Source organism: Panthera leo, chromosome D2 (genome assembly GCF_018350215.1).
Source record: "Panthera leo isolate Ple1 chromosome D2, P.leo_Ple1_pat1.1, whole genome shotgun sequence".
NCBI lineage: Eukaryota > Metazoa > Chordata > Mammalia > Carnivora > Felidae > Panthera > Panthera leo.
In genome coordinates this window covers 69,210,169-69,229,133 of record NC_056689.1, presented here as the reverse complement: position 1 = coordinate 69,229,133, position 18,965 = coordinate 69,210,169, and the positions used below count along the sequence as shown (strand labels likewise).

The following is an 18,965-nucleotide window of genomic DNA, read 5'->3' as shown; positions in this document are numbered from 1 at the left end:
CTGGCAGGCCCGCATTCCTTCTAGGAGAAGGAGGCTATTGAAATAGAAAATAAAATCAGTCTGCTCCTGCCATGGGGACTTCCTCAGGCTATGAAAAAGTACTTCATGTCTAACCCTAATTTTTTCCATAGCTTGAGGTAAACCCCCTAGCTCAAACCTTCTCTCTAATCTAAGTTACTCAGTATGTGTCCCTGTCCAAACAAGAGTTAATATCAGTGCTCTGTCATTTCAAAAGGGTCTTGACACAGGGTACTAAGAGCAGAGGCTCACATGCCTGGAAAGTGCCCAGTTGCAACTAGATGAAAAACACAGTTTCAAAAAAGGGAGAGAGAGAGAGATAGGTCCCTACCTTGCTCTTACCTTCGCAACATCCCCGTCAGGACCCTGGAGCTTTTCCCCAAGTTAGCATCTGTTTCTCGAAGCTAGAAGGAGAAAAGCAGCATTAAAACAAAACAAAGTGAGACTTCATGTAGTTGGATCGTATCGAAAGTGCACTGGCAAGCAGGAGTTTTTCTCACGGATGAAAATCCAATTAATGAAAAAATACTTAAATACACTAAAATACACCTTGTTACCTACACAGTCTCTGAAAATTCTTTGATTTAGAAAATTACATGTAACAGATAATCCCAGGAGCTTTAAGCTGGATACTTGAACTGGCTATAAAAGCAAATGTCTTGCAGGCTGATAAAGTTGAATAAACATCTGGTAATTAAAATCCAATTTCGAATGTGCAAAGTCCTACAAATATAAACGGTAACGAAATGAACTAAGTGAAGATGAGACATCATTATGTTTACAGCTTTCACCCTGAAAGACTTGACATACTCCAAAATCTCCCTCATGACCTTCTCAGTAATAGAGCTAAATAAAATATCTACCTGGGGGCATTCTGGGATGGGGAAAGAAAGAGCATATTCTTTCTCCATTGCACACTCTTTTTTCTCTTCTCCTCTCACTCGACATCCCTCATCCACCCTTGCCTTTTTTATACACACTTGCATTTATGTCACTGTTACTGTCTATGCATGTGCCTTCTATGCCTTATTATTTACTGAACTTCTGAAAAAAACGGTATCACTTTTACTTACTCGTTCACGTGCTCGCTGTATCTTTTCTCTGTCGTGACTGAGGTTTTCCAACATCTCCTGGCCAATTTGCTCTATGGAAAAGGAAAGTTGGGTGACGAAAGGCAACTTTGGGTATAAGTGGGAACAACCCCCAGAAGTACCAAAATGGCGGCAGGCCCAGAGTTAATGTTCAATAACTGTACATTACATAATGGATGCATAGTTAAATTCATGTACTTGAAAAATATTTAGAAAGTATTTAATAAATTTACCTGTATATCTTAGATATGATTAGATAGGATTTACAATTCAACCTATAGAACATAACCAAAAAGGTGGTGACGATTGAGGTGATATGTCTTGCAGAAGGCCACCTTGGCATATTTGTTATCCACCGAGATGGAGAGCCCAGGTTCGGTGGTCTTCCTATCATTTTATCAACATGGAATCTAATCTTTGGTTTTGCAGGTTATAACTAATGTTGATGATTCTACTCTACCTCCCCAGCTTTATTATTGCACTGCTTTGCATAGGTAAGTGAAACTCCATTTAGAACAATCTGATTTTAATGTATTTGCCCCACGTGCACAGTCCTTGTTCTCTCAACTACTTCAGCTTATTGTCAGTGGAACTCTCTCCAGGCTTCTACTCTCTGGGAGCAAGAGCTCCTTTAGCATGTTCTCAGCCACTGTGGATACTTGAGTCACGATGAGGTGCACTTCACACATGGTTGAGGAGCTGTGTGAAGCTCAAGCTGCAGACAGAACTCCCATTTATACAGGAATAGGCAGGTTAGAACATTCGTTAAGAAGCACACTGCTGAGCTCCAACGAGGTTTTCCTCTGCCATGATCATCCCATTTGGTTGGCACTGGTTGGCTCTCCTCCTTTCACAAGACTGTAGGTATGTCCTAACCTGACAAATATGCAGCTACCTTGAATAATTTCTTTTCCAGACTCATTCTCCATCACCTGGGAGGTACCTTAGTCTATAACAGAAGAATGACAAATCTGACTCCCTTGTAATGTTGGCAACCCACCTGACTCCAACATTCTGACAATCACATACCCATATTTCCTTTTTTTTCTCTTTTGTATTGTCTTTTCTCTTTACCCATAACCTATAACAACAGTTATCTCTGGCTTATAAATTTGTTGAGACACTCAATAAGAATCTATTACAGTGATAGCAAATAATTTAATAAAATCATTAGGAAATCACCATGGTAGTTATTTGGCTCAGCTATGTACATTAGCCAACTTTTTAGAGGGACATCCTAAAAAACTGTGGAGCAGTGGTTAGACCATATTGAGAGCTTGGGCTGGGAACTCACACTGCTCGAGCCTAATCCCCAGTGCTGACCTTGCATACATCACCTAACCTCGTTGTGCTTTAGTTCTTCATCTCTAAAATGGAAGGAAGATCATTTTATGTCATGGGGCTATGTCATGGCAAAGGTTAAATAATTCAGCTAAATTATTTAATACAGTGACTGGCCTATAATAATAAGCATTTACTGAATGATGATGATTGATATTAAAAAAACCAATGGACTGTTATGAGCTGGGCCCCCTCCAATCTTAGGTCTACCACAAACCACTTGAACTGGGTATCACAAGATAAAATATCTGTCCTACATTTCTCACAAAATTGTTGTAATAGTCAAATGAAATTAACCTAAGTAAAAATGTTTTGAAAGCCATACGATACCATACAAATGCATGTCATAGTATAATACATGGGAATCAATGCACTCAATGAAAAATCATAAAGTTCCTACTCTGTGCCAGGTGCAGATGCTGGGGACATGGGCAGTAAAGGAGATCAAGTTCTGCACTCATGAACTTTTGTGTTACGAGTGAAGATTTGGCAGCTAAAGGGCAAATACTACACTAGAGTTTGTATTTCGTGGCACACCAGAAAAAGGACTGTATATTCATTTTTTAAATGTTTATTTATTTTGAGAGAGAGAGGAGCATGTGCATGTGCACAAGCTGGGGAGGTGCAGAGAGAGAGAGAGAGAGAAAGAGAGAGAGAGAGAATCACAAGCAGGCTCCACGCTGTAAGCAAAAAATCCGACTTGGGGCTGGATCTCACGAACTGTGAGATCACGTCCTGAGCCAAAATCAAGAGTCGACACTTAACCAGCTGAGCCACCAAGGCACCTCTGTATATTCCTTTCATGACAGAAAATCCAAGTAATAAAAAATGCTTAAATTCAATAGCATAAATATATTTTTGATACCTATACAAACTCTGAGAATTCTTTCCAGTATAGTGTCTTCCTAGTATAGTATTTCTTCTCAGATAGATGTTAGCTTTTCATTGATTCCATTCAATTGATACTTAAAGTAAATTGGATCAGATATGTGGCTCCCGGTAGAGGCACAGTAAAAGTGGAAGATGATACCAATAATAAAGAAGGAAAAAACAATTGGAGCTAACTTTTTCCTTTTTTTGCATATGAACTACAATATTCAATTCTGTTATACTATTAAGTGTTGCATTGAAATCCTTTAATAGAATTTAGCAATTTTAACTCACTTTAACTAAAAATCTCAAATATCTATGGACACCATCAATACCTTAATCATTTTAGCAAAATACTACTTACGTAATATTTTCTCCTATCAAGATTAATGGCATTATAATATATAATTTCAAACAAATAGGAAATAGGTTATTATCATGTGTCTGTCACCAGCATAATGTTTCCAGTAAGTGTTTGTGGAAGGAAGCGATGAGCAATTGAAAAAAAGTACATGGAAGGAGTATATAAAGTGCATGAAAGGTTTGCGATATATTCTTGCTCTCAAAGCTTCTCAAGTGTGGCATCGGAGAAGTCAACATTGGAATGAATGTAGGTAACAGATCCACAATTCTATCAGGTTTGCTAGGGGAAAAATTATTCTGAATGGATCCACAGTCCGCTACTGAAGGAATCAACAAAACAAGGTAAAGAGCTCAGGCCTTATTCACGAGTTGTTAAATCACTCCCTCAACTCTCCTTGTCTCCTGGGAAATATCTCAGCATCCGAAGTCTTAACCCATCTGGCAAGAGAAGAGACACTGGCAAGACTGCACACATCTTGGTCTTAATACACAGGTACCGTCCATTTGTTGGAAACAGAATTCTGTTTTTCATTTCTTACTTGCTACCTTCAATTTTATTTATTTTATGTTTATTTACATATTTTGAGAGAAACAGTGACAGTGTGAGTGGGGGAGGGGCAGAAAGGGAGACAGAATCTCAAGCAGGCTCTGCACTGTTAGCATGGAGCCTGACTCAGGGCTCGAACTCATGAAACCATGAGATTATGACCTGAGCCGAAACCAAGAGTCAGATGCTTAACCAACTAAACCACCCAGGCGCCCCACTACCTTCAATTTTAATGCCCCAGTAAAGAAAAGTCCAGGCCAGGCACATTAGAAATGCCCACACTTATAGAATGAAAGGAAAAATTCAAGCAAAGTGATGTACGGTTTCTTCATTATGTGTTCTCCTACCCCAATCAAAGCAAGACAAAGATGGAAAGGATTATTCTTATTTTTAAAAATTTTTAAATTTAAAAATTTTGAAGTTTATTTATTTTTGAGAGAGAGAGGGAGAGGGAGAGTGAGCATGAGCAAAGGAGGGGCAGAGAGAGAGAGAGAGAGAGAGAGAGACAGAGAGAGAGGGAGAGAGGGGAGAGAGAGAGAGAGAGAGAGAGAGAGAGAGAGAGAGAGAGAGAGAGAATCCCAAGCAGGATCCATGCTGTCAGCGCAGAGCCCGACATGGGGCTCGACCTCGTGAACATGACCTGAGCTGAAGTCAAGAGTCTGACACTAAACTGACTGAGCCACCCAGGCACCTTGGGAAAGGATTATTTTTAAAGTAATTTTTTAAACTATCTTGGTTGGAATAGTATTAGACATTTAGGGATTATTTTCTTAAAAAATTAGTAACACTGTTAGGTTTACTTTTCTTGAAAAATTTGAAGATACAAGCATTCACCAAAACTCTAATAAAGAAAGGGCACAAGCTTATAGGCCTAAACAAGTGCAGATCTGATATTCCCAGTCTATGGTTTTCAGTCCTTGAAACTTTCATAGTGCCTTTAGAATGGGAATAGCCACGCTGCCTCTACTGAGATAACTTGAGAAATCATAAATTTTATAAATACTGCACCTGTTGACTGTGAGGATGTTCTTGAGAGTAAGAAAAAATGGGAAGCATAAAGAAAAATAAAAACTGATGCCACATGCTGGAATTCTAACATGTCAATATGAGCATGACAAATGAATTCCTGGAAAGAAAAGTGCCTTTCCTCCTCTTCTATCCTGTCCACAGGGGTCCTGGGAATTATCCTGGGAGTGTGGCATTCAAACTTACAAAGTGAGTTTTTGTTTTCAGAATTATCCAGAATGAATCATGTCTTTGGTCTATGGCCCCTTTTATTGGATTACAAACTGCAAAATGTGTTCTGGCTAACACTTCCTCTGTTTTTCAGTATATTTGGGGTGGGGTTGGGAGATATACACCGGGCATTCTACACTTTCCTGCCTCATGAGGGAAGAGGCAGGCAGGAAACTACAAATCTAGCAAGATACTTCCTGAAGGCCTGGTCTGGCATCACAAAAGATAAGACTTAGTTTGAGGAACCCATACCATGAAAAGCATCATTACTCTTCATTCCAAATAATAATGCCACCTGAACTATCATAAGACTGGCAATGGACAAACTTTAAAAAATAATTATTGGACTTGTATTTTGGAGATGGGCTGATTAAAATATTCTTATATGAAGGCAGAATTGACTCACATCATGGTATGGTATAAACATGACTGAAAGGGAAGGAGCTGCAGATGTAATTCATCAGAAAATGTTCCACTGATAAATTCAAAATACTAAAAAAAATTTTAGTCATTATGCTACAAGCAGTACACTCGCCAGAAAAAAAAAATGATCATTTTTCATCACACTTACATTTAACTCTCTTGTAGCAAACTTTATTAAGGATGTTGTTTCCAGCAAATTATTTTAAAAAGTGAAGACATCCAGTTGAGCTTACTTTAAAGAACTAAGTTTAAAGAACCTTATTTAAAGAACTAAGATAAGGTAAGGTTATTTTCTGGTACTCAAAACTTCATTAGCAATTTCAGTAACAGGTAGAAGGCATTCATAATTATCCAGCTATTGTGAGCATATGGGGACTTCACTAAAATGCAGGACTGCATAGAAATACTGTAAAAGAACTATTTTCTGGAGCACGTGTTTTCATATGCACACTGCAGAGCACCAACCAGACAATTGAAAAACACAAAGTAATGTTTCCCAATAAGTTGGAGTACTGAAATTTGGACCTGACTTTGGAAATTCTGGCCACCGAGTCTGATGAGAGCAAAAACTTACTGCTTTGGGAGAGCAAAGGAAGTCACACATAGTTTCCCAGGAGGGAGTAGCTCATGGGGTGGTTACTGACTCTGGTATCATGCCCTGAGTGTGTAGGTTATCCTTGGTATTGATGTCACTCAGATAGGTATAGTCTTTTAAATTCCTGACACCTGAAAAGGTAAGGAATCTTACCTTACCTTACATGATCTTTCATTATTTGACAATTCAAGACGTGTGAGGAACTTCTGCCTCCAGTTAGGATGTAGAAAGATGTAAATGACTCTCACAGAAACAAGAAAAGTCAGACAAAATAATCACCATTGTTGAATGGGCAAGCCCAATGTATGCAAGGAAGCTTTGATAGAGTCTAGAGAGAAACAAGCATCTCATATGTAAGTAAAGAGCAATGGCAATGTTCATACCTATGGTGAGTGCCTGATTTAAGTACAGGACTGCCAGGGAGATACTGTTCAGGAATGAAGAGAAATCATTCCAAAATTATATGAAAATGTCGGTGTGTGAGACAGCATGAAACCTAGATGAGCTGTAGACACAAAAACCAAATTGCTTGGTCTGGTAATTCTCCAATCTCCAAATTTGCCAAGGAAGGGGCATTACAGGAGGGACTGATTAGTAAAAAGAAACATCACATATTCCCACGTATTCTTGTGGTGCTTGTATTCTGAGACACCGTCAGAGTTAAGCCCAAATGTGAACCAAAAATATGGGAAACTGCAGACCAACTTACTCCCAGATCAAATACTGATAATATTAAACAACAACAACAACGACAAAGAGCTTAGACACAGGTTGGGGATGTACTAACCTCAGATGAGTACAATCTAATTAGAGATTCAGCTCAGCATCAACTCAATTTTAGAAAGAATCTGATCAATCCACTGATCAAATATAAGATAAAATGCTTTCAGAGAAAAATGAATTCATGATGTTTGTATTTCAGACTCTACTGTACTTTTTTATACTATGTCTAGAATACTATACACATTCCAAAGCATGAAAAAATAAATAAATAAAAAGGGTGGAAAAGAGAATAATAAAGTGAAAATACAGCCTATGGAAGTAGACCAACAGATGGCTTAGTTATTAGAGTTAGCAGATAAAGATTTTAAAACAAGTATCATAATAGTGTTCAAAACTATATTGGAAAATATAAGCATAATAGGTGAACAGATGGGTTTTTTCAGGAAAGAAGTGGAAACTCTAAAAAGGAACAAAATGGGGCGCTTGGGTGGCTCAGTCGGTTAAGCGTCTGACTTCGGCTCAGGTCATGATCTCACAGTTTGTGGGTTCGAGCCCCAAGTCCAGCTCTGTGCTGACAGCTCAGGGCCTGGAGCCTGCTTCAGATTCTGTGTCTCCCTCTATTCTCAGCCCCTCTCTCACTTGTGCTCCCTCCCTCTCTTTCTCAAAAATAAATAAGCGTTAAAAAAATTTTTTTTAAGGGAACAAAATGAAATTCGAGAATAAAAAGATATAGCATCTGAAGCCAATTCACTGGATGGACCAGAATATCGTTCACTATACAAGAAAAGAGTCATTGAACTTGAAGACAGGTTAATAGAACTTATCCAGAGCATCAACAATTTGTGTGCTAATAACAGGTCGTCTTCTATACATACAATCAGACTCCCAGAAAAAGAGATTCCCCTCTGGGGAACAACAGGATGCAAGCATTATTTGAAGAAATAACAGTCAAAACTTTTCAAACTTTATTATAAAAAAAGTCAATCCACAGATCAAAGTAGTTCAACAAGCTCTGAGCAAGATAAATACAAAGAAAACCATACCTAGTCACATCATAGTCAAATTTCTCAAAACTCAAGATAAATAAAAAAATCTGAAAAGCAGCCAAAGGAAAGAACAAGATGACACGTGGGAGGGCAGTGGGAAGAATGAGGGCTGGATTTTCATCAAAAAACGATGCAAGAAGATAATGGAGCAGCTTCCCAAGTGCGTGGGGGAAAAAAGCCATCCTACTCTTCTGCACTAGTGAGAATGTCCCTTAAAAGTAAGGTTCAATAAAATTAAGTTCAGATCATTTAAAACTGAGAGAATCATCCAGAAGCACTGAGCTACAAGAAATGTGAAGGGAAATTCTTCAGGCTGAAGGGAAATGACAGTGGATGGAAATTTGGATCTACAGAATTCAGATCCAAATAAAGTAAAAATAATAACAACATATGTAGAATTAAATATTGAAAACCAGAGCACAAAGGATGGAGAGTAGGTAAACAGAAGTATACCGCTGAATGGTTTTTAAGTTATATGTGAAGTGGCGTATTTATTCAAGGTAGACTGATAATGGTAATCCCCAAGCTTCTCTGTCCAGTATAGTACCCACGAGCCACATGGAGCTACTTAAATACTAAAATTAAATAAAATTTAGGGGCCCCTGGGTGGCTCAGTCAGTTAAGCGTCCGACTTCGGCTCAGGTCATGACCTCTCAGTTCACAAGTTCGAGCCCCACATCGGGCTCTGTGTTGACAGCTCAGAGCCTGGAGCCTGCTTCAGATTCTGTGTCTCCCCCTCTCTCTACCCCGCTTCCACTTGTGCTCTGTCTCTCTCTCTCTCTCTCTCTCTCTCAAAAATAAATAAAAAACATTAAAATTTTTTTAATTTTAAAAAATGAAATAAATTTAAAATTCAGTTCCTCTGTAGCACTTGTCACATTTCAAGTGCTCAGTAACCACATGTGGCTAACGGCTGTTATATTGGAGAATATGGAAATACCATCCCTGGAAGGGTGTTCAAATTCCCCTTGTCTTTAAGACCCACTTAAAAGAAAATAAAGAAGAATCCATTTGAACTTTAATTTAGGTAAAACACTTCCCTTCTCTGGGCCTCAGTTTCCTTAAACGTAAAATGACAGTCTTAACCTAGTTCATTTGCAATGCCCCTTCTGGCTCTAAAATATTAGAACTCAGTAACTCTATAAAACCTTAATGCCTCCTTTTCTCTCTAGAGCATGTAAACCAACTGAAGCACAAGGGCCAAATCAGGCCCACAGATATATTCCCATCCCCTGAACACCCCCGCTCTGGCAGTGTTAAAAAAACACACAAAACGAGAAACAGCCAAACCTAAATGCTTTTAAGCAAGGCATATACTCTCCAGATTGACCGAGTCTATAACACTGGACTGCTTCATACAGTAGCATGCTGGGCCTCTGGGGACTTTTGAATTTACTATGTAATATAAAATATTTACAAGCACTTGGATGATGACATTATTACAGAAAATTATACATTCATATAAACCAAAGATAAACTTAGGCACTCTTAGTAGAAATACAGCAAAGGAGTGTGCATGGCCCAGGTTTCTTTTTCAGCAATTACGATTTAATATTGCCTCCTTAGTGGGGGAGTATAGATTCTATTTTGCTTGAAGATGACCAAATCTAGGGTCGCCTGGGTGGCTTAGTTGGTTAAGTATCCGACTTTGGCTCATGTCATGATCTCACGGTTCATGAGTTCCAACCCCGTCTTGGGGCCTCTGCTGACAGTGTGGAGCCTGAAGCCTACTTTGGATTCTGTGTGTGTGTGTGTGTGTGTGTGTGTGTGTGTGTGTGTGTGTGTGTGTGTGTCTGCCCCTCCCCCCTCACGTGCTCGCCGTCTCTCTCTCTCTCAAAAATAAACATTAAAAAAAATTTAAAAAGGTGATCAAATCTATCATTAAGCAATTAAAAAATCATCAGTGCTACTTTCATCGAAGTCATAGTAGCGGAACCTCCCCTTAGTTACCTGGTTTGCTGCAGATAATTAACAAACACTATTCCCAGAGCCCTCAGACATCAGTCAATGAAGGTGTGCCACCAATAATGATGCTCTGGAATGAGCAGGTACTATGTAAACTGAACTTGTTAAACAAAAGGAGCCATGTTAATTACAACTCCATTCAAAAAAGAGAATGAATCTGTTCTGTTCTATGAAACAAGGCCAGAGCAGCAGGAAGGACATCCCTTTTTCACAATTCAATAAAGAATGTAAAAGCCAGGAGATGAAGCAGCAGAAAACCTGAATGGGCAAAATTGTCAAAGCACATTCCAAAGGCTCACTTGTGGAATTTGCCAAACATGTATTTACTTAGCAGACAAGAGAGACCTGTTCAACATCATCCAGATCTCCAGGTGGAATGAATTACTCACTCTAAAAAACAAAAAACAAAACAACACCCAAAAAGTAGAGTAAACTATGACAAGTGACTAGAAAGTAAGTAGAAAGCCTCTTTAGAAATCATTACGGGCAGAGTTAATCGCTATCTATACCCTTTGTGAACTATATACACGTCTATCGTTGAATGTATAACATTCTAATTATCTGCTTATTCAGAAGTCACTATTGGGTACACTAAAGAAGTTGTTCAGCCAGCAAACAAACATGTTTTGCTTTTAGGAATCACTGCGTAAGCACTTCTGAACTGGTTAGCAACAAAACATTTTTTTTTTAAACAGGAGATTTCATATAAAAAGCTGGCCTTCTCATTTCTTTTGAAATTTGGAATCTGTGGCAACACTGAGTCCCCATTCCCACAGGGTAAACAGGCTGGAATTGAGATACGGCTGTCTCCTGGAGAAGAGCCAGGTACTATGGAGTTTGCTACGTCCCCATCTGACCTACTTCACTCAGTTATGTGCCTCCTTTGCTGCTATAGAATCTGAGTTTGTGACTCCTCGCTTCTATGTTCTTCTTTCCCCATTACCTTATAAACTCCTTTAAAGATGAGGTTGTTTCTTATTCCTCTTAGTCTAAAGCAGGTGTTCAGAAAATGTTTGTTCATGGGAGCTGCTGAACTGGAAAATACAGTCACCTTCTATAAATCTACAGCAACAGAAATACAGATTTTTAGAAAAAACATGAGTCTTGTAAGTAATTGCACAGATGAGAAAAGGAGGGATTCAGGGTGGGGATCAGCCGTCATGCTGCTAATTATCAACAGAGCTACAACTGTGACCCAAGCCTCCTGAGTCCTATGTCACTGATCTTTGTGGCAAAATGAATTTGTTTGTTTGTTTATTTAAAGTGTCCAGTTCAAAATGCATTACGATGTGGGTGATAAGGAACTCTAATACTTTAGTACACTTTTAAAATGTCAGTGCCCCTGGGTGATCTATAGAATTGTTGAATAATTATATTGTACACCTGAAACTAATATAACACTCTATGTTAACTATCCTGGAATTAAAAAAAAAAAACAAGCAAAAAATAAAATAAAATGTCAGTGCCCAAGAAAGGCCTTTCCAAGAATTTGGGCAAGAGTGGGACAGAATACAGTCTGCATACTTCTCAAATATTCCCCTGAAAGAACCACAGCACTCTACAGAGAAATATGCTGTGATTTCATGGTCTTGATTGAAATACTTTCTGTTCTTTACAAATTATACAAACAGCAAAAGAAGTATTATAATTACCCAAATCTTTTAGCTTTAGTAGATTGTTGTATATTCAGTATATTTTTGTTCTTTTAAAACATAAGGGGCCAATTCTCATACAGAATCATAAACTGTCTATCCCACTGACCCCTTTCTCCCTTCCCCATTCACATTGGCAAGTGAATTTGTTATTCTTAACAAATGAATCCGGGAGGTGGAAAATTTAATACATTTAGATTGTTCATTCTTGCTCTGAAAAGCAGGAAATTGGGAGATGACATTCCAACCTCCCCCCCTCACACACCTACACCCTCACAAGTGTACATTCATGGAAGAAAACATATTTACTTGGCTTCAGACCTATGTTCAGAGCACAAGAGGAGAACACTTCACTCACTGTTCTAGAACGGAATCAGAGGCAGATAAAATCACTGAAGCTCAATAGTCATATGTGGATAAAAGATGATACTAAAGTTTTTGGCCTTGCCATTCCTTTTCTTGATATATTTTTTTCTGGACTTAATTCCATTCTTAATACGAACTGAAGCTAGAAGGGGGAAATGGCCTAAAGGATGGAATCACTTCCCTCCTTTTGATTTGGATACGTCAATATGTAAACATATGATTAATAGACACACATAGCTTGGGATCCTCAAGATTAAATACTACAAATTATTTAAATCACATCAATTTGAAATAAGAACTGGCTTCTCTCACTTCCCTTAATGTTTCCAAGGTTCATTCATGTTGTAGCAGGTATCACTTCTTTTTACGGTTGAATAATATTCCATTGTACAGATAAACCACATTTTGTTAATCCATTCATCAGTCTGGATATTTTGGTTGTTTCTACCTTTGTGCTATTGTGAATAGTGCTGCTATGAACACGCATGTACAAGATTTTCTAGGCATAGCTGTTCTGGGTATATGCCTAGGAGAGGAATTGTTGGACTATATGGTAATTCTGAGCTTGACCTTTTGAGAAACCACAAAACTGTTTTCCATGGTGCCTGTACCAATTCGCATTCACCCCAGCAATGCATGAGGGCCTCAATTTCTCCTTGGCCACACTTACTATTCTCCATTTTTAAAACTTATAGCCTCCCTAGTAGGTGTGAAGTAGCATCTCATTGTGGTTTTGAAGGTACTTCCCTAATGACTAATGATGTTGAGCATCTTTTCATGTGGCTATTGGCCATTTGTGGATCTTTCTTTGATAAATGTCTACTCAGGTCCTTTGTCCATTTTTAACTTGGCTTGTCTTTTTGTTGTGGAAGCTGTCAGAGTGTTTTGTATATTCTGGATACTAGACCCCTCTCAGATATGTGATGTGTAAATATATTTTCTTATTGTGTAGGTTGTCGTTTCACTCTCTTGATAGTATCTTTTGATGTTCAAAAGTTTTAAACTTGAGTGAAGTGCAATTTATCTGTTTGTCGTTGTTGTCATTGCTCGTGCTTTTGGTCCTATCTAAGAATCCATTGCCAAATCCAGGCCCCAAAGATTTATCCGTACGTTTTCTTCTAAGAGTTTCATAGCTCTGGTTCTCCCACTTAGGTCTTTGATCCATTTTGATTTAATTTTTGTTCCTGGTATGAGGGAGGAGGCTGCGGAACTATTTTTGATTCACACTACAATTCAGCATTCATCTGGAAAACGTTACCTTCTTCTTATATATCTCAAATATTTTTATCAAATCGAATTTATACCCTAACTCAGTGTTATATTTTATACAATACTTTTTCATATGTTGACCCTTCTGAGCATGCTGAAAGCAGACACAGGTTAAAACAGGAGGAGGGAGCATGGATATATTGGCTAAATGGAAAAAGCAAGTTACTGAACCTGAAGTAGCACAGGACAGTGGGTACAGGCAGTGATTAGGCCTTGAACGTGAATGCTGCCGAATTTTAGTATTAAGAAACACAAAATATTGACCTAAAATCCTCGATCAACCTTCAAGAAATATCAGGCAGGAAATCCTGGTGGAAGTTTACGGGGAAAGACTGAGAAAGTGAGAAGACTGATATTAAAAGTTGGCTGAGAAATTAAAGAAACGATTCAAGTTTGGAAATAAAATTTCAGAGGGGTGAAATTAGTCTCTTTAATTTTCGACAAAATGTCGTTTCTGCTACCCACATGTCTAGTGTGAGAGCCAAGTCTACAGACATACACCATACGGGCTGCCACTCTGATACCAAACACTTGGAAGATACTATTAATCAATCACATTGCCCCTGAATATGCCTTGTAACTACCCCTCTCTTCGCAACGCTCCAGGCAATCAGCTCCAATTGATTAGAGTGGGCACAGGGGATAAGACCTATCTGCTATCCTGGATCTATATAGCATTGGGGTCTTTCTTCAATTGACAACAGAGAATGCCCACTTTTCAGCTTTCAGCTAGTGCTCTCTTTCTTGAATTTTCTGCCATTTCTTTCTTTCAAAAGCCTGAGGGTGATGACTGAAATGCAGAGGGGATAGTCAATGACAATCTAGTAGCGTGCTTCTTTGTTTCTGGACTAGACCTATTTATGGAACTTTTAATAAACAGAGTTGTGTAGGCCTCATTCTAGGCTGATTAAATTAGAATCCCTGGAAATGGGGTCCAGATATGCATATTCCTAAAAATTTCTGGGAGTCGTGTGAAACTCTTTGTCAAGGACTTCTAGCCTTTATTCCTCAACATTCTCTAGTACTACATATCTGGCTCCGATATAAATCTTTACCATTTCAACTCTGGGTCTTTGGTGCTCATAAGATTTATTTAAGAAATTATGAAAAAGGAATATTTCTATACTGGTTTAATCAAGCTGATTTCAAGTATAGGATTCATCACATTTCTTTGTCTTAAAAACCACCCCCACACTTCCTTCCCTTTCTGATTAAAACAAATTTTTTTTTTTTTTTTTTGACGGTACAGGAAATAACTAATTTTGTACTATGGAACAATATAAGCTATGTAATCCAACATATTTTTCTTTGGTCTGAATCCTAAGAAGCTCTGGGTGAGTTGAATCCTTAATTGTAGGGCATTTCTCTAGAATTTCTTCATGGGGCAAACCTCTCCTCCACCCTCTGCCCCCACCTAAATCGTCCCTTTAATTCTTGGCTTCTGTCTTCTGTCCTCAGTTAATTTTTTCTGCTCTTGATATACTTGTCTGATCTTTTATTGTAAGACATTTCTTTTTGTGAACGTAGATGGGGCATAGGTCAATCAATGAAAGTAGTCATGTTGTTAAAACAAATTCCGGGGTCCTGCACCCACAGTTTCTGATTCAGTAGGTTTGAGGTGGGGCCCAACAAGTTGCCTTTCCAACAAATCCTCAGATGATGCTGATGCTGCTGGTCCCCTGAGACTATGTTGTGAGAGCAACTATTCTAGAGTAGAACTCTGCGAGGGCCCTTCAGCCAGTTGAGCCCATGGCCTGTTTTTGTAAATAAAGTTTAATTGGAACACACACAAACACACAGAAGTAATCCAGAGCAATCTACAGAGGACTCTATAATCTAAGGGGGGGAATTTAGACTATATCATAAAGAAGACAAAAAGACAGAGCCGTTTCATTCCTGAATAACTCCAAGCAGAAGGGCCTTGAATTTTAGACATTGACATTTAGAGTGGTAGAAATTAATGAAACTCAAGGTAATCAGTGAGCAAAAAAAAGGATGGGTGATTTTATGGAATATTATAGCAGAGTTTTAAGGTGATATGACCTCAGTATTATTTCTCAACTTGAGATGTATAGCTGATAAAGATCCAAACTGAGCTTAAATTATTGTCTTCCTATATATATATATATATATATATATATATATATATATATATATATATATATAAAGATATATGAGAGAGCTAAAGATTTCTTAATATTTATGCTATCCTTCTGACATTAAAGAAAAGGCTAAATAAATATGGATTTTGATAATCTAGCTCATCAGATGGTAACTGCTGGTCAATGTCAGGTGAAGAACAGTAGAGAATCATTCAATTTTGTAAACTGAAATATCAGTTTGACCTTAGAAGGACAGTATGTTCAGAAACATGCACTTAGAGACTTCTTTTAGTGAAACTCCTAAAAAAGATACTTTACTATTGTTTGCCTTTCTTAGCAAGCGCTATGGCATTGGGAGTTTCTAAAATGTAGAATAAAACAAAGCCACTGTTGGTTCTAAATACAACAGAGAATTTATGAGGCTTCATTGGCAAGGCTGTATATTGAACTTATTGGCATAATTCTAAGTAGAATTTTTAATGATATCTCAATAGGCTCTGTTAGGGAACCACTAAAATTGAGTGCTTTACCAAACTTCAGTGTAAGAGTATTAACAAGTTGAGATAGGACTTTTCTGAGGGAAAAAAGGCATGCAGGCTTGAACGCTTGGTGATGGAAAATGACTTCATTCATTCAATATATATCCAACAAAAGTTTATTGCTTACAGGCTGTGTGTAAAATACTGCAATGAATGTTTCCCTCCAGGGAGAGTTTTTTATTTTGGGCCACTGTTTATTGACTGCTTCACTGAATGCCAGACACTGTGCTAAGCACCTGACAGATACTGCATTAAATCTTCACAAACAGCAGATGAAACAGATTATTATTAACCCCTTCTAAAGACAAGGAATCTGAGGCTCAAGGAGGTTAAGTCATTTGCCATGGCTGGCCAGTATTCAAAACCCATCCTGGCATCACTTGGTAAGAATTAACCCTTTTGAAACTAGACTTAGAAAAAACAAAATAAAATAAAACCAAAAAAAGAAACCACCCATGTCTGATTGATCCTCAAGTGGATGGTTGTGGCCAGTGGCACACATACGCTTTCACCACCCCATAAAAGGCCAACATCACAGGAATCCTGGCCGAAGCAATATGGAGCAACACTTTGGACAAACACAGAACAAAAAAGGAAGCTAGACATTTTATGACTTCCTGAATGTCATAAATCAATTACGAGGATGAGAATATAAGGAAAAATAAAAATATATATATTAAAAATGACTCCTGGCCAAATGAAAGAAAAGCAAGATGGGTTTTCTAAGGCCCAAGAACCACACAGATTACGGTCAACTTCCCAGCTGGCTTCTTTTTCCAACTCTTTCTTTTACCCTCAATATCAGAGTTTCCAGTCCCTCTCCAGCACTGTGTGCATTTTGTTCTTTGTGAGACATGCAGTGACTGCACGCTCACTGAGGCAATATTGGCTACCCACGTAAAGGCCATTCGTTTCTGAGGACTGAATTATCTCTCTGGTCTGTTTTCACCACCTATTTGCACTTGGGAATATCTTCATGGCGTTATTCATGAAGGTGGTAGGCTTTGATTTCGGGGGGGCGGGGAACGTTATCTACACTGAAGTGCAGACATTGTTCTAAGTGAGCACCAGCTCAACCACACTCCTGAGCCCCTTACATATCAGCTCTGATTCACAGAGTTGGTGGGATTTTTTCCACCTGAAGCAAAGAAACATCCATCACTACAGAATTCTCAAAATTCTACTACACCCCACTGTAAACATCCAGCTAGGAGTCATGGCAATTTCTAAATGGTCAGAAATCAGGGTTCTAAGGAGGTTTCAGGAAATATACCAAGTAATAGTCCTGTTGCTAAAAACCTCCCTTTGATGAAGCAGGAATGGAAAAAGTGGACCTTCCCAACTCTTTTTCAACCTTTTCTTTCTTGAAGAAACCATTCTTGGAAATGGGAAGTCCAAAGTCCATTTATTTTTTTCCGTGGTATAAGTCTGCTATCAAACAATTATTATTACTAGTACTATTATTATTTTAATATGGACATCTATTTCATCAAAAAGAAACAGATTATTAACTATAAGAGCGGTTACTCCATTAAGAGGATGCCAATATCTTTTCTACCCAATTTACACATTGAGATACTATAAATTATTTTGCATGATTATTATCTCATCCGAAAGTCATCTAATGGGCCACTTAAGCACCAAGGAATTCTGAAGTCAGGGCTGCTCCCCTGTGTCGACCTTCTAGAGCTACGGAGGACATCATCCTAAATATAGCGGAGCACAACAGACGACTGGCCTTGAATGTTGCTTCGGTCACAGAGCAGCGCTTAAAAAATGATGTTTAATATAAAGAGAAGAAACATGGGTTAGAAAGTCAAGCTTAGCGGAAACACAAGAAAATATCTTCTATGTATTTAATGTAAGCCAAACTTCAGGAAATAGTAAGGGCTATTTTTAGTTTTGGAAATCTTCACTGGGAGGACATATTTAATGTGAAGGCTTTTTCTTTTGTAGCCATATTTGAATTTACAGAGACAATACTTGAAGAGGATTATAAGAACACATCTAAAACCTCTTCTAGCAGAGAGTGTTATATATATATATCTGTATCCCCCCACCGTGTGCAGCATGTTGCAGAGCCCATAGTAGGCACTAAGTAAATAGTATACATGATGCCATGTAATAAGCCACACTTCAAATTACTGGTAGCAATCCAGTTTTGGGGACCAATACACCTTGAGAACCCAGATGATGCCAAAACATAATGAAATTTCTTTTTTTTTCCCCCCACACAAACAGAAAGCTCATGAAGCTGGTGAACAGCTCAGTAACCTAAAAAATGGCTGTGCAGAGCACTCTTTGAATACGAATTAGCAGTGGGGAATGGCAGCATATTTATGAGGTCTCTTGCCGGGTCCTTTCCTCCTGTGAATGCTGTATAATTCATTGCGCGCGCCCTGACCCCAGTGCGCTCCTGTTCTGACAAATCATACTTGATTAAGACAAATCTTTATTAGTTAGCTAGTCAACTTCCCCATTTATCACTGGCAAATCCCATTCTCCTCTTCAAGTGCAAGAAAAGTGACGGAAGCCCTAAACACACACACACACACACACACACACACACACACACACACACACCCAAACACCTAAATACAAATAAAATTATTTGTTATACAGCAAGGAAAACCAGAAGTCTCAAAGTCTTAGCAGATGATTAAACAAACTATTTAATAGGTATATATTATACCCACTGACAAACTCAAACCCAGTACACATTTCACTCAGGCTGAGAGATTGTTAATTAGGGATTTTTATCTTCTACTAACTCTCGTTTGAAAGCAAATGCCATATTTAAAAAATGTATTACAAAGTTA

The 18,965-nt window shown here is 38.3% G+C and overlaps 1 protein-coding gene across 9 annotated transcripts in view; it reads right to left on the bottom strand.

Annotated features, from left to right (window-relative positions):
• VTI1A (vesicle transport through interaction with t-SNAREs 1A) overlaps positions 1-18,965 on the bottom strand; it is a 357,198-nt gene that overhangs the window by 148,944 nt on the left and 189,289 nt on the right. For 7 of the 9 annotated variants that reach the window (XM_042908242.1, XM_042908241.1, XM_042908245.1 and 4 more), the window contains 2 exons: positions 1,092-1,162; positions 361-422 (listed from right to left, as the gene is read on the bottom strand). In XM_042908242.1, coding sequence (XP_042764176.1) covers positions 361-422; positions 1,092-1,162 — 133 coding nt within the window. Of the gene's footprint in view, positions 1-349; positions 423-1,091; positions 1,163-18,965 lie in introns of all 9 variants that reach the window. The other 2 variants (XM_042908248.1, XM_042908249.1) reach the window with 1 other exon arrangement.